Source organism: Notolepis coatsorum (genome assembly GCF_963971535.1).
Source record: "Notolepis coatsorum genome assembly, chromosome: 14".
Taxonomy (NCBI): Eukaryota; Metazoa; Chordata; class Actinopteri; order Aulopiformes; family Paralepididae; genus Notolepis; species Notolepis coatsorum.
In genome coordinates this window covers 36,585,803-36,600,991 of record NC_140178.1, presented here as the reverse complement: position 1 = coordinate 36,600,991, position 15,189 = coordinate 36,585,803, and the positions used below count along the sequence as shown (strand labels likewise).

General features: G+C 48.2%; 1 protein-coding gene across 1 annotated transcript in view; it reads left to right on the top strand.

The window, feature by feature from the left end:
• Window positions 1–10,622: 10,622 nt before the first annotated feature.
• Window positions 10,623–15,189, top strand: part of mrc2 (mannose receptor, C-type 2) — a 100,616-nt gene continuing 96,049 nt past the window's right edge. The window contains exon 1 of the mRNA XM_084328945.1: window positions 10,623–10,995. Coding sequence (XP_084185071.1) covers window positions 10,872–10,995 — 124 coding nt within the window. The 5' untranslated portion in view covers window positions 10,623–10,871. The remainder of the gene's footprint in view (window positions 10,996–15,189) is intronic.

Genomic DNA, 15,189 nt, shown 5'->3' with positions numbered 1-15,189 from the left:
TGCCTAAGCTTAACCAGTGTAGAAACAGGCGTCGGCCAATCAGAGAGCGTCTCCGAGAAATGCGGCTAGGTTTCGAAATCACGCCCACGGGAGAGCTGACGGCGGAGGGGCAAGCCCTGGACGACCAGCGGAATGCTAGCGCGTACTGTGAGTTAACGCCGATACTCGACGACACCAGCCTGGCTGGGGCTGATATTCCGCGACGCTAAAGACAGAGGCAGAGAAAGCCTGGCATTACTGAGGGAGCAAATCACGATGCCACTGAGGAGTGCCGGAGAAGCACCAAGCGATGGGCTAATGATGGCGATGATAATGAGAGGACTACCGGAGTAACACTCCTGGTAACACACGGTTCAACGGACATGACGTTGGGGCGGTTCAAGGCTGAGTTAAGGAACTTCAAGGCCTCGGAAGACACCCACCCAGCCGCCACGGAGGAGGGGGAGAGGGTGCTGAGGGCCCGAGCGACGCCAAGAGAGAGAACCAGGACCACGACGGAACTGGCGTGTTGGCGATGCGGAGATAGGAGCCATTGGAGAAGCGAATGCACAGAGACTGTCTGGTGTGGCTTCTGCAAATCCACAGGGCACACAGACAGAGCGCGCATGAAGAAACACGACCAGAGCGTGCGATACACGCATGGACAAAATGGCGGCTACAGACGAGTCGGAGACCACGGACAAAATGGCGACTACGGACAAGATAACGGCTGTGGACAGGATGACAACAGCGGACAAGATAACGGCTGTGGACAGGATGACGACAGCGGACACGATGGCGGCGATTATCGACGTGAGATGAATCGAGACGACGCCCGGAGAATCGATGGCGGCGATGATCGACGTGAGGCGAGTCGAGATGACGCCCGGAGGATAACGGGACATGAAGACTGCGCTTTTGGGGCGCGGGCGGCGGGCATCACCGGACCGGCCCAGCCGCAGCGGACCCAGAGAAGGGATCGTGGGCTGGACACAGGTGCGTCGTCCCATGCCATCAACGACAGGAGTCGGTTCAAGAACATTGACAACACTTTCCACCCAGAGAGGCACTGCGTGGAGCTAGCGGGAGGGAGACGCACAGGTATGCCCACGGACAGCAAGGGGCGCCGGCGTGCGGTGACGCTAAAGAACGCTCTATACGGACCATCGTTCTTACAAGGACTATTCTCTGTAATAGCTGCTACTGCAAGCGGCGCCAAGGTATTGTTCGATAAAGGTAAACATTTGACATAGAGATGTATCAGAGAATATATTATCTGAAAACGGAGTGTAATGACAACGACCAGTGTGATGATAATAACGATGTGTGTAGCGAGATGGCCAGTCGCCAGTCACGATATTCAGTCATGGCACGAGATTATGGGTCATTGTAATTACAAGGGTTTATTGAAATTGCAAATAATGTCAGAGGGTATGTACATTGAAGGGGAAAAAGCGTAGGCCTGACAAAAATTGTGCAACGTGCAAAACGGGGAAGTTTACCCAACCGAGAGACAGAAATCCCACAGACAGAGTAAGGGTAACACTTGCACTAGTTGACATGGACCTAGCAGGCCCAGTAAGCAACGAGTCCATAGGAGGTTTTAGATATGTACAGTCTTTTACAGACGTGTGTACAGGGGCAGTGTTTGTTTACTTTATCAAATAAAAGAGTGACACACTCCAGGCCACAGAAAATTCCTGGCAGACGTAGCCCCTTATGGTACAGTAAGATGTTTGAGATCCGACCACGAAACCGAGTTAGCAAAATAGAGAGTTCCAATCACTATTGGGAAGGTATAAGATAAAATATGAGACGTCGCGTCCATATCCCCCACAACAGAGCGGGGCGGCAGAGAGGGAATGGCACACCCTTTTCGAAATGGCTAGGTGTAAGCTAGCAGATAGTAACCTACCTAAGAGCCTGTAACAGCGCTGACAGGAAAGAAGTGTAATCTAGCCAGAATGCACCGATTTGGATCAGTGTGTTATGCGCACCTGCAGGACAGGGGAAAACCAAAGTCCAAGGATGTAAAAGGATTTTTCATAGGACACGACAGAGGAAGTCCTGCTCTCCTAGTTTATCATCTCGGTAAAGGGATAGTGCAGAAACACATGCTAGTCAAGTTTGTCACGAAGGCAACCTGTGAGAGCGAGGACACAGACAGAGGAGCCAGAGCTGGACTCCAGAGCAAGGTGTGTAGAAATAGAAACACATCACCCCAGTGTACTTAGTACAGTTGTGCAGACAGACAGTCAGCAACCCCCAGAGGGCGAGGACGAGAAGCACCTGAGGGTGACGTCAAGTGCCTCAAGCAGTGGGAGGTATTCCACAAGGGAACACAAACCCCCAGAATGTCTGACAGGCTATGCCAGGAAAGGGAGTGACGAGGAGGACAATACACCTACCCCCGTTGAGTACTACTACAGGGTAGTCAGTGGGGTAAACCCGACCTTTAAAGAGGCCACAATGTCCCCCGAAGAGGGAAAACATACAGTGGGAGGGAAATGGATGTATTTAACCAAGTTACCAGAGGGCAGGCAGTCAGTGGGAGGGAAAGGGGGTATTCAATACAGGAGGATGTGGCAATTCCAGGTGTAGGGGTGGCAGAATAAACAACACACAGACAGGTTGCAGTTCCCAAAATCATACTCTTTATTTTCTATTTAAATAATGATCGCTTGCTGGCGTTAATCTGTCGGCCGGGCGGTGTCTCCGCTCTGTGGCCTCTCGCCTTGCGCTGCTACGGGGGACTGAGAGGAGGCTCCTCGGCTCCGTTAAGTCCCCCCTCCCCAACAGGCGCACCGCGCCGTGATTCGATAATCACTCCTGATGGTTCTCTAGTGACAGGTGCGTCCGGAAGCGGACGCCCAAACATGGGTGGCTCCCAGCCATTGGGTCGCCACGTAACGCCCATCAATCACCAAGCCCAGGGGTGGCTTGGGGTTGCCACAGTACCCCCCCTCCAGCTCCGACCGTCGGGGAAGAGCGTCCGACGCCCAACAGGCATCCTTCCTGGAGAGGGCGTCTGCGTTGCCATGCGCCACCCCGGACCTGTGGATGACAGAAAAGTTAAACGATTGTAACTCCAGAAACCATCGAGTCACCCTGGCATTGGTCCCCTTTGTCTTGGCCATCCAGACAAGGGGGGCGTGATCCGTCACCAGCGTGAAGCGCCTCCCCAGTAGCTAATAACGGAGCGTCTCCAGTGCCCACTTAATTGCCAGACCTTCGCGCTCCACCGCAGAATAATTGCGCTCGTGTGGCAGTAGCTTCCTGCTCACATACAAGATTGGATGTTCCTCACCCTCCAGCTGCTGGGAGAGGACCGCTCCCAGTCCCACCTCTGATGCATCTGTCTGTACTGTCATCTCCTTGTCGAAGTTCGGGGAGACCAGCACCGGTCCCGAACAGAGGGCCGTCTTGAGGTCCTCGAACGCGGCCTCCGCCTCCGGTGTCCACTTCACCGTGAACGGCCGCCGCGCCTGGGTCAGATCTGTGAGGGGAGCAGCGCGAGCAGCGAAGTTAGGGATAAACCTCCTATAATAGCTCGCTAGCCCATTAAATGTCCTGACCTGCTTCTTGGTTAAAGGGCGAGGCCACTCCCTTATCGCATCAATTTTCCTCTTCTGCGGTTTTACATTGCCCCGGCCTATTGTGAACCCCAGGTACTCTGCCTCTTCTAGGCCCAGCCAGCATTTATTTGGGTTAGCGGTGAGACCCGCCTCCCGGAGGGCACCCAACACCGCTCTCACCTTTTGGAGGTGGGAGTCCCAATCGGACGAATGAATGATAATGTCATCGAGATATGCGGCTGCATAATCCCGATGGGGCCGTAGTACTCTGTCCATCAGCCTCTGAAAGGTAGATGGCGTCCCATGCAGGCCAAACGGGAGAACTTTATAGTGAAACAGCCCATCTGGGGTGGAGAAAGCCGTCTTCTCCCTCGAGGCGGGGGCCAGAGGGACTTGCCAATAACCCTTTGTTAGATCTAGTGTTGTGATGAACCTGGCCTGGCCCAGTCTATCAATGAGCTCATCCACTCTAGGCATGGGATAGGCGTCAAACTTTGAAATGTCATTAAGCTTCCTGAAATCGTTGCAGAACCTGGTTGTTGAGTCGGGTTTCGGCACTAAAACAATAGGTCTAGACCACCCGCTATGAGACTCCTCAATTACTCCCATCTCCAGCATGACCCGCACTTCTCTTCTTACGGCCTCTCTTTTTGCCTCTGGGATACGATAGGGCTTCAGCTTTACCTTGTCTCCCGGGCTGGTAATAATGTGGTGCTGGGCCAATGTGGTGCGGCCCGGCGTGGCCGAAAACACGTCCCGGTTCTGTTGGACCAGCTCCCGAAGCTCCTGCCGTTGGGTCGGGGACAACTGTTCCCCGATGGGAACATCGGCCGCCTCTGCCACCTGCTGCGCAAAAGGGGGGAGAGGGGGGGGCGAGAGCAACACAACCCGGGCATGCCATTTCTTTAACAGGTTAACATGGTATAACTGTCAATGCTTCCTACGGTCGGGCTGGTGGACCTTGTAGTTGACGGGACCCACTTTTTCGATTATGTCGTAGGGTCCCTGCCATTTGGCTAGGAATTTGCACTCTGCTGTCGGAACCAGTACGAGGACCCGGTCCCCCACATTAAACTCCTGTGGCTGTGCGCCCCGGTCATAAATGCGCTTCTGTGCGTCTTGGGCCTGTTGCATATGTTCTCTCACCACTGGCCAGAGCGCCTTCATCCTGTCTCTCATCACCTGCACATGCTCTATGAGAGACCGGTGGGGCGACGGCTGTTCCTCCCAAATCTCCTTTGCGATGTCCAGGAGACCCCGCGGCTTGCGGGCGTAGAGCAGCTTAAACGGCGAGAAGCCAGTGGAAGCCTGTGGGACCTCACGCACAGAGAACATCAGAAAGGGCAACAACTGATCCCAATTCTTCCCATCCTTCTCCATCACCTTTCTTAGCATGCGTTCGCACAGCCCATCCGTCTGTGGATGGTATATGGAGGTTCGCAGCTGTTCCACTTTCATTAGTTTGCACATTTCTTTCATGACCCGCGACATAAAGCACGAGCCCTGATCAGTGAGAATGGAGTCGGCAATTCCCACCCGACTAAACAAATGAAAGAGCTCCCGTGCCACAATTTTGGCCATCACCATGCGTAACGGGATGGCTTCGGGGTAACGTGTTGCATAATCTATGATTACCAGTATATACTGGTGGCCTCGGGACGATTTGACTAGTGGGCCCACCACGTCGAGGGCAATTCTTGAGAATGGGGTCTCAATGATGGGCAGTGGGATCAGAGGATTTTTATAGTGTACCTTTGGTGCTGCGCGTTGACACTCTGGGCAGCTCCTGCAGTAGTCCTCTACCGCTCTCTTCATGCCCGGCCAATGGAAACGCGCCTTTATGCGCTCCATGGTTTTGTCCATGCCCAGATGCGCTCCGAGGATATGTGAATGCGCTTGCTGGAGTACAGTGGGAATAAAGAATTTCGGCACTAGCAATAGTTCTTTAACCTCATCATTCTTTTTTACGACTTGGTACAGCAGTTGTCTTTTTATTGCAAAGTGAGGATATGACAGGTTACTCACCCCCTCCACTGGATTTCCATCTACGGTTTTGATATTCGCACGGTTTTGATATACTGCGTTAGGTTTGGGTCTTCCAGCTGGGCCGTTCCGAACTGACCCGCCAGGTCCCTCCCCACCTCGTCCGCCTGGGGGAACTCCGCAAATGGGTCCTCGTCACTGCTATCCGTCTCTGGGCCCGCTTGGGGCTCCGGCGCGTCGTCACCCACACCTGATGCCGTCTCAGTCTCACTCCCCGTTACATTCAGGGGCTCCGGCGCGTCGTCACCCACATCTGATGCCGTCTCAGTCTCACTCCCTGTTACATTCAGAGCACACACCTTCGGCTGACGTAATCCTTTCCTCTTCCTCGAGCACAGCTGGCGATACAGGGGGCAGTCTCGACCAATCAGCAGCGCTACCGGCAGGTTGGGTATCACGCCGGCTGTCATCGAGCAGACCCCCTTGGTGGTTGTCAGGGTGATCTGCGCTGTGGGATACAACTTTGTGTCCCCGTGCACACAGGACACTGACACTTGCGGAGCCTCTGCGTCGCAGTGTGCCAAATGGGGCTGAACCAGCGTTATGACACTACCCGCGCTACTGCATCTTCGTCGTTGACGCGCATGGGTAAAAGTGTCGCTGATGTTTCCTTATGGGCCCAACAGGCTGCGCCATAATTGCACGTCTTTCCGCGGGGGTCTGAAGCTGCCGCCGATGGCATGGACACATCCCGGCCTGGGCAGTTCCACGAGAGATGCCCTGGCTCGCCGCAGTCATAGCAGCGTCTTTGGTCCTGGTCAAACAGCGGTCTTCTTCGGGGTAGTTCGGGATCACCTGCGTTCCCTACCCGGCCCCTTGGGCTGGGCTCGTCGGGACCCCTCCTCGTTCTTAGCCGCTCTGGCTTTTCCCCTCGCCCCCCTTTGAGTAAGTCCTGCGTTACCTGGTGGGCTTCCACAATATTCACTAGCTGCTGCACGGAGCGGGGGTCCGCCTGACTCGCCTGCTTCTTCGTGTCATAAGGGAGGGCTCTAACAAAGCGGTCCATAACAATCCGTTACAAGACAGTGGGCCCTGCGGGGTCGGTCATTAGCCAGGCTTGGCTTATGCGGACTAGGTCGTGCATCTGTGAGCGCGGGGAGGCCTGTGCGTCATACACCCAGTCATGGAACCGCTGCGCACGGGACTGCAGACTATGGCCGTAGCGGGCCAAAATCTCCTGCTTTAGCCGGGTGTAGTTCTCGGCTTGCTCCGGTGGCAGGTCCTGGTAGGCCTTTTGCGCATTACCCGACAGGAAGGGAGCCAGCAGTCCCCCCCAGTCGTCCTCTGGCCAGCCCTCCCGGCCGGCGGTGCGCTCAAACGCTAGGAGATAGGCTTCTATATCCTCCTGCTCCGTCAGCTTGGGGATGAAGCGCCCGGGGTTAGGCCGCGTCCCTGCGGGCGCTTCATCCCGCCGGTGAGAGGCCATCCGCTGGAGCTCCGCGTGGATCATCCCAGTCTGTTTCCTCTGTTCTTGCAGGGCCTCTTCATGCCGGGCCTGTTGTTCCAGGTTCGCCTGTACGAGCTGCTGCACCAGCGCGTCCATGCTTCTTTTTGTTATTATATATTTTTTAATTTATTTTATTCTACTTCGATAAAGTCTATCGTTGTTTATTCTGCACCCCTTATTGCCAGTAGACTATGCCCGCATTCTCCACCACTGTGGCAACACAGACAGGTTGCAGTTCCCAAAATCATACTCTTTATTTTCTATTTAAATAATGATCGCTTGCTGGCGTTAACCTGTCGGCCGGGCGGCGTCTCCGCTCTGTGGCCTCTCGCCTTGCGCTGCTACGGGGGACTGAGAGGAGGCTCCTTGGCTCCGTTAAGTCCCCCCTCCCCAACAGGCGCACCGCGCCGTGATTCGATAATCACTCCTGATGGTTCTCTAGTGACAGGTGTGTCCGGAAGCGGACGCCCAAACATGGGCAGCGCCCAGCCATTGGGTCGCCACGTAACGCCCATCAATCACCAAGCCCAGGGGTGGCTTGGGGTTGCCACAAGGAGTAGAATCCAGGTTTGAAAGTCTGACTAGAGGCCATGTTTAAAATACTGAAATGGATCTTATGTTTAACCCCATGTTTAAGTACAAAGGTGGGTGGTTTACAATGTTAACACTTTGGTTGCCTAAGGTTAAATTAATGATATACCATAGATTGCCAGCGCTATTTGTCTATGGAGAAAGTCCCCTTCTTTGCAGGGCTATAACTTTTTAAATTCTATTGCTACATTGCCATTATTAGGGCCCATTCAAAGTCCTATATGTATTGTTCATTGTGTAGCAACGTTAAACTGTTTCATTCACATATTCATAGTAAAGTATGGTCTAATGTATAAGTATGTTTTCATCTCTTTCTGCAGCTTTCTCCAGAACGTGATATATAGCCCCAAATGCATTATATTGAGGTTGAAATACAGTTTGATGGCAATCAGCGCGATATAAAAAATTCCAACTAGACGTACTTCTAGAAGTTACTACACGTCATCTGATGTTGACCGGATGGGCGAGGGGGCGTTTATAATTCCGTGGGCAGCGTTATACCAATCATCTAATGTGGGTCAAATGTTCATCATAGCAGTTAGTGTCGAACACGGTAATATTACACGCTAAAACTCACCCCAGTCTCCGCGGGCCGTTGGGCGATCAGCGTGGGGTAGACAGTTTTCCATTATGGGATGTTGAAATAGTCGGTCCATTTCCAGGTTGTATAATAATATATACGTCCAAATCATGTTGTTTTTTCGAGTTATTTGCAGCGATCGATGTTCACTGTGTGAAGACGGAGTCTCTCTAACATTAGCGAGTGCCCGGACCCCATATGGAGTGAGTCCTACCGGGTTAAAGGTTGACATCCGGTTTCGATCTGCCGATCGGCCACCAGATGGCGGTCTTGAACCGCTAGAGGATTGAGAGGAGATCACACTTGTGTCTCAGGCCAGCGGAGGGACATTATGAATCCGATCGCAGATTTTTGAAATATTGATATAAAGACGACGTACAGCGTCCCCCGGCAACTTTAGCATGGCCAGCAAAGACGTCTAAAGACGCCCCCTGGCAGTCAAAGTGTTAAAGTACAGAGGTGATTCAAGGTTTAAATACAAAAGAGGATCTATGTTTAAAATACAGAAGTGGGGGATTTGATCATCGCTCCAGACCACAAAAGAAAGACCTAGGCAGGTTAAACCATTTTATAGGTATGGACTTCGAACAGTCTGTCAACTGTGTAAAAATATCCCAGAAGAGATATGTGGGAAAAGGTCCTGAGATGTTTTGACTGAAGTAAGAAATGTATAGATAAACTGTGGGTAGCTTCATTCTGTTGGACAACCTGTACACACCCTGACCTATGTTCCGTAGTGAGTAAGAGTGTCATAGTATGTTTGTTGACCCCACAGAGAATCATTGAACTACGTCAAAAATATGTTTTTCGTTATCCCAGAGGTGCTGCAGACGGACAGCGATGTTTTCAGAAAGGACAACAAAGGTTTAAGGGCTTAGAGCCTACAGGGATACTATCAGCCTGTGAAGCTGAGTATATGTTTTTAGCTATGACAATGAAAAATGTGTTTATCTAGAGCAACTGCTCGAAGTGATGAAGATAAGGTTATGAATGTATTGTTCAAGATGCAGTAGGCAATTGAAACATATCCTCTATACCAAATATGGTGTTTTTGAAGAATGGGCGTTCTGTCAAAACCGTTTAAAATGATGAACATTGTGTATATACATGGAGACTGTTGTTTATAAGAACAACCAGGGGACCATTGTGATTACTAGGAACCTAAGGTGTCAATAAAGATGTAAACATGTCATTATAAATAATATCATCTCATCAGGTATGCCATCAGATAAGAAAGAATGACACCGGTTTACTGTCCAACGGACGACAGAGTAATAGATACTATGAGGGAGCCTGTTTTCAAATTAAAACTGACGGGATTTGTAAAGGTCATGTTTAACGTGAAGATATTGAATGTCATACCATATGGATGTTTTTGGGTTTATATATTATTTCCTTTGTTAAAAATTTTCCAAGAAGTCAGCCAGTATGCTAAAAAGTGGGAGTGTTGAGATCAGAGACTCTGTATAGGATTGTTAGTAACTGTCTAACTGTACATATGACTGTTTACACTAGTAACTGTTTACCTGCATACAATTGTCTCCACCAGTGACTGCCTAGTTGCATATATATCTGTTCCCACTGGAGGGCGCTCTAGGCGGAGTCACCCAGGTATTCTACATTATGGCAACTATAAAAGGAAAGGTATCCACCCCTTTCGTTCTCTCCTCCAACGTTGTACTACTGCTGCTTACATGTGAATAAAAGAAGCCATGCCAGTTCAGGCACAAGATAGAAACCATGCCTCTTGACCACATTATTGTCGCCCTAAGTTGAGTTCTGTTAACAGTTGATTTTGCAAAAAACAAAAAACTGATTTTTTTTTTTTACATAATCGAATTTTATTTTCATATTCGAATCCCATGCCCATCGAACGAAGCTTCGAAGTATTTAAGACAGTCCTAAGACTATAAAACCAATTGCTTTTAGCTTGTCAATCAGAATGGTGTGATTGACAGTGTCGAAGGCCTTTTGTAGGTCCAGCATGACCATGCCGCAGTATTTGCCCACGTCCACCTCTTGTTTGATGTGGTCGTTTAAATAGAGAAGGCATGTGTCAGTGGAGTGGGATGTTCTGAAGCCAGATTGGAATTCGTAGATTAGATTTTTTCCCGCGAGGTACTTTTCAACCTGTTCGTATACTATTTTTTCCATGACTTTCGAGATGGAGGTATTTGCTGCCCTTTTTGTGCAGGGGTGTTACTCTCGCAATTTTGAAATTAAATGAGGCCTAAAGTCTTAAGTCCATACTGACTCTAGGTTTCTGCCATGGGTTGCATCAGTACGTCTATGCACATGGTTTACATTATAGCAGATGTTTTTAAAGTAATCAAAAGTTACATCGTTGCCTATAAACACTGACGCGCTGGTAATGACGCAGCGGCTACTCCATTCATGGAGCATTGATCTGACGCACCGAACAGACACGGAGCGGTCTCCACTCTAGTGGTCTCCAAACTCTCCACTCCAGCGGTCTCCACTCCAGCGGTCTTCACTCCAGCGGTCTCCACTCTAGTGGTCTTCAGTCTTCACTCCAGCGGTCTCCTCGCTCGTCCTGCACGCTCACTGCTGCAGTTATCCGTCCTGGAAATAAAGAAAGCCCACCGCCAGTTGCTCCAGTTTACAGTTTTTTCTCTCCAGTTGGAGTCGTGTGAGCATGCAAAACAACGACCGTCACCGAAACAAGGATTCAAGGAGAACATGGAAAAATTGCCAACATTTTTACAAATGCACTTTATATTTATTCATCTTTAGTCTGGAACTTAAGAGAAGCGTTTCAGGTAGGCACCGATTATTTTTCATTCATATAAACCCGAAAACTGTAAACTGCTACTCGTGTGTTCAATGTATGCTTTTTGTTAACGGCTACCCTTTGAATCATATTTGGCAACGTGATGCTGTGGGCTATTTTTACGCGCATTGAGTTTGATGCTCGGTCGCCTATATTATATTCTGCCACGAACGAACGTCCGAATCCTGAGTGGAACCAGATGTGTAGAGAGGAGGGGGAAGGGTCTCTACGGGCTTATTTTTCTATTGTGTTCTACAGAAAAGTTGTTATTCTAAGTTTATTTGAAGTTTCTCAAAAGTATTTTTTATGATAACGTTACTCGTTTTTACTAGTGTCTGATGAATTTAGCCCACTTCGCATCGGTAAACTGGCACGCTGCATGATGGCACCCCGCGGGCATAGGTGACCTTTACATCCCGATCCCGTTGTAGGTTCAAACAGTTCGATGGTCCAATTGGACATTGCATGGTGCCGATCTGTTGTTTACTATGTCGCCAATAATAACAGTGATGCGAATGAACTGAAGTGCGTTATAAAATATGGGTTAAGTAAGGGGACAGACTCCCCCCTATTTTTCCCCCTTTCGCGAAAAGTCTGCACAGAAACTGGGTCAGGAGGAACGCCAGCGGCACTGCGAAATTAAAAGGATGTGGATCACCTTCATTTGTCTGACAAGGTGTCTACTCTAAATCATAAAGACCATGGTATAACTATTAACGAACTCTGGTGACGCTGAAGTTGTGGGGATCATCACTGGACTTAAGAGGTCGCATTTTATCAAACGGTATGGGGTCGACTACTGTACGTTTAAAGAAATGCAGCTTATTTTCTCAAGAAAATACACCATAATAAGAATATTATCGTAAGGACATGTGTTCATGACCTAGACAGAACTGAGAGAAGAGCGTTTCTTTGCCCCTATAATGTGTGATGTCTGCACACCAATGTGTAGGCTATATAGTGTCAGAGAGAATCTTGACAACTATAACATAAAGATAATTTAGATGTAAAAGATCAAACAAAGTCACAAGTATTAAGTCCTTTGAGGTGTATGATCTCATAGACATGGCTATGACATGTCAGATTTAGAGTGTTCATGATCAGACATGCTGATTTCACTGCACTATTATATTACAATAATAATTTGAATTCTTACAATGTGTGCTAACAACTAATCGGGATGTAACTGAGTTTAAGTTTCATCATTTTAAGATTAACCAAAAAATCACAGCCTGCAATTAATTACAGTGAATCATGAAGTCTATCATTACATCATTACATTGTGGAGTCACACTATGGTTGACAGTGTGCCGTTATAGTCCTCCCCCTCTCTCTCTTTCTCTCCCTCTCTCTCTCTCCTTCTCTCACTCTTTCTCTCTCCTTCTCTCCCTCTCTCTCCCTTTCTCTCTGTCTCTCTCCCCTCTCTCCTTCTCTCCCCCCCTCTCCCTCTCTTACTCTCTCTCTCTCTCTCTCTCTCTCTCTCTCTCTCTCTCTCTCTCTCTCTCTCTCTCTCTCTCTCTCTCTCTCTCTCCAGAGTGAGTTAGTGTACTGTAGTCCCTCCAGTGATCAGGCCCGTTATCCAAACTGTCCGTCTCTTGTCTGTGTTTGCAAAATGCAAACACGCTGTCCTCTCAGCAACCCTGTCCACCGTCACCCGTCCTCCCAGCAACTGAAATGAGGTGAAACAAACCAACTGGCATATCTGGTTGCCTGCCTCAGAGGCAAGGCCACCATAGAACAGAAATGAAACAAACAAATACAACAGACTGGAATGTCCTGCCTATTTGTTGGTTGTGGTTTTTTACAACAGTGACTAGTTAAAGGACGCTTTCATCTCAAACATCTGTCAAAATAAGAAAAGGGGCGAAGGAAAAGCCTTCAGTCTAGCTCTCTGGTCTTAATGTGAGTGTTCAACACTGTTGTCAAGCACCATCAGCTAGCCCTCCCTGAAGTGGCCCGTCATAACAGAAGTGACCGGCATAATTCGTTAGTTCATTTACCAGTATTTGAAAACGATTAATAAATAGGCCGAAAAATGACAACGTGTTTTGTGTATTCCAGTGTATTCCAGTAAAGGGCGATTATCACAGAATCTTCTGAAATCTTCTGGAAGTTTCAAGAAACAAGCGTTTTTCAAAATGGTATAAAACGGAAATTAACCGATTAAAAAACAATCCGTTTTGGCAATGTTGACTGCAAACAAGTCATTGATAAGCGACGGCCATATTAGACACATAGCCATAATTTAAGATATAGTTTATGCGTTCGCAAATATGAGAGCTCTATCATTGAAGTGGGTGGCGGCATTCAACAGGGTAAATAGGAAACGGAGGCCGGCACTGAAAGTGTTAACCAAATTACATTGAATTGACCTATCTCAAACCCCAATCCCCCAATAACAACTGTTGCTTCCCCTGGACGAAGCAACAGTTGTGTTTGGAGGATCAAGAAAAGAGGGCAGGTTTGAGAATTGAAATAGGTCAATTCAGTTTCTACCATCCAAACACTCCAGCAGTAGTTGTGTTCCAACTTCCTGAGCCCCATTCAACACTATTAACGTTCTTTGGAGGCCATCTTAGATTCTTAGGTGAACTGAATGTTTCTGTCCACGGAGGTTCTCTGAACCCTGTCCTCAAGCCCTGTCCCTTTAGCTCAGCCTCCTTTGGCTCCTTTCGCAGGTTGTTCTTGGCCGCAAGTTTAAGGCTCTCTCTTCGGCAGGAAACTGGCTTTCTAGTCTGTGAAAAGGGTGACAGGGGTAACGTGTTGGAGGCTTGAGGAGGATGGATAGTGGATACCGTCACTGCGGGGGAGCTGTTGTGGCTTCACTTTCACAGGGGGCTCAATGGTTTAAAGTTAAATAATCTGGAATGTTTTCACTCTGTATCAGATGAAAAAACCTGTTCTTAATGTTTTATCTGGCTAAATAAAGGTACAAAAAAAAGATAAACTCGGAGTGGGTCGAGATCAAACATCCAGTCATATCCCTGTTGACTGACCAGTGGGTGGAAGATGGTTGCCATTTGCCAGGTCTAAATGTCACATTATTACCACATTGACACCGAACTCATGCGAAAGTAATTCTCCTACTGTAGAGGCGGTGAATTCACCTTGAGACTGGGTTGATTCTGGGTTATAAACAGGTTATAAACAGAACTTTCTACATCCACAGAGGAACAATGCCCTTTGAAGTGGTTCTTGCGATTCTTGTTGTGACAAAAGCCAAAATGACATCAGTCTGCTTAATAACTTTAACTTAATAACCGCCAAGTAGCGGGCTGTCTTAAATACTTCGAAGCTTCGAAGCTTCGTTCGATGGGCATGGGATTCGAATATGAAGAAAAAAATGCGATTCTAAAAAAACGAAAAAATTATTTTGAAGCTTCGAATTAAAATCGAATCTCGGCCCCGAAGCTTCGAATTCCAAAAAAAAAATCGAAGGTCAGCCCTAGGTTATACCGTGGCCAAAGCCAGCATTAAGTAATTGTAGTAAGGATGCACAGATGCTGATACTGTAATTTACCTTAAATCTCAAACCCCGCCCTCTTGTCTTGATCCCTCGGAAGCAACAGTTGTGATTAGAGGATCAAGACAAGAGGGCAGGGTTTGAGAGAGGTCCATTGGATAGGTCCGATACCAGACTAAAACAGCGTATCGGTATCACAGAATTTCCCAGATACTAAAATCCTGAAGGTTTAGTTTTAGTACTTGGAATCAGTATTGGGAGTGGAAAAGTGGCATCACTGCATCCTCAAATTATCTCTGAGTGATCCCTAAATGATCCCTGAATGATTCCTAAATGATCCCTGAATCATCTCTAAATCATCCCCAAATCATCCCATAATCATCCCTAAATTATCCCTGATTGATCCCTAAATGACCCCTGAATGATCCCTAAATTATCCTTGAATGATCCCTAAATTATCCCTGAATGATCCATAAATTATCCCTGAATGATCCCTAAATTATCCCCTCAAATATGAAGCAATTACAAGTAAAGTCTGTTAGATAAAAAAAAATCCAAAAAGAAAATTATATTTTGTGGCAAACTTAATACTAGACTCAGTAATTACATAGCAGGCTACATTCCCTTTAGGGAGAACCATGTTGCTCTGTCAGTATTTTATATCGTATGTAGGCCTACATTTTAAGAAATCTAAGAAAGAAAACGACTTTTCACAACATT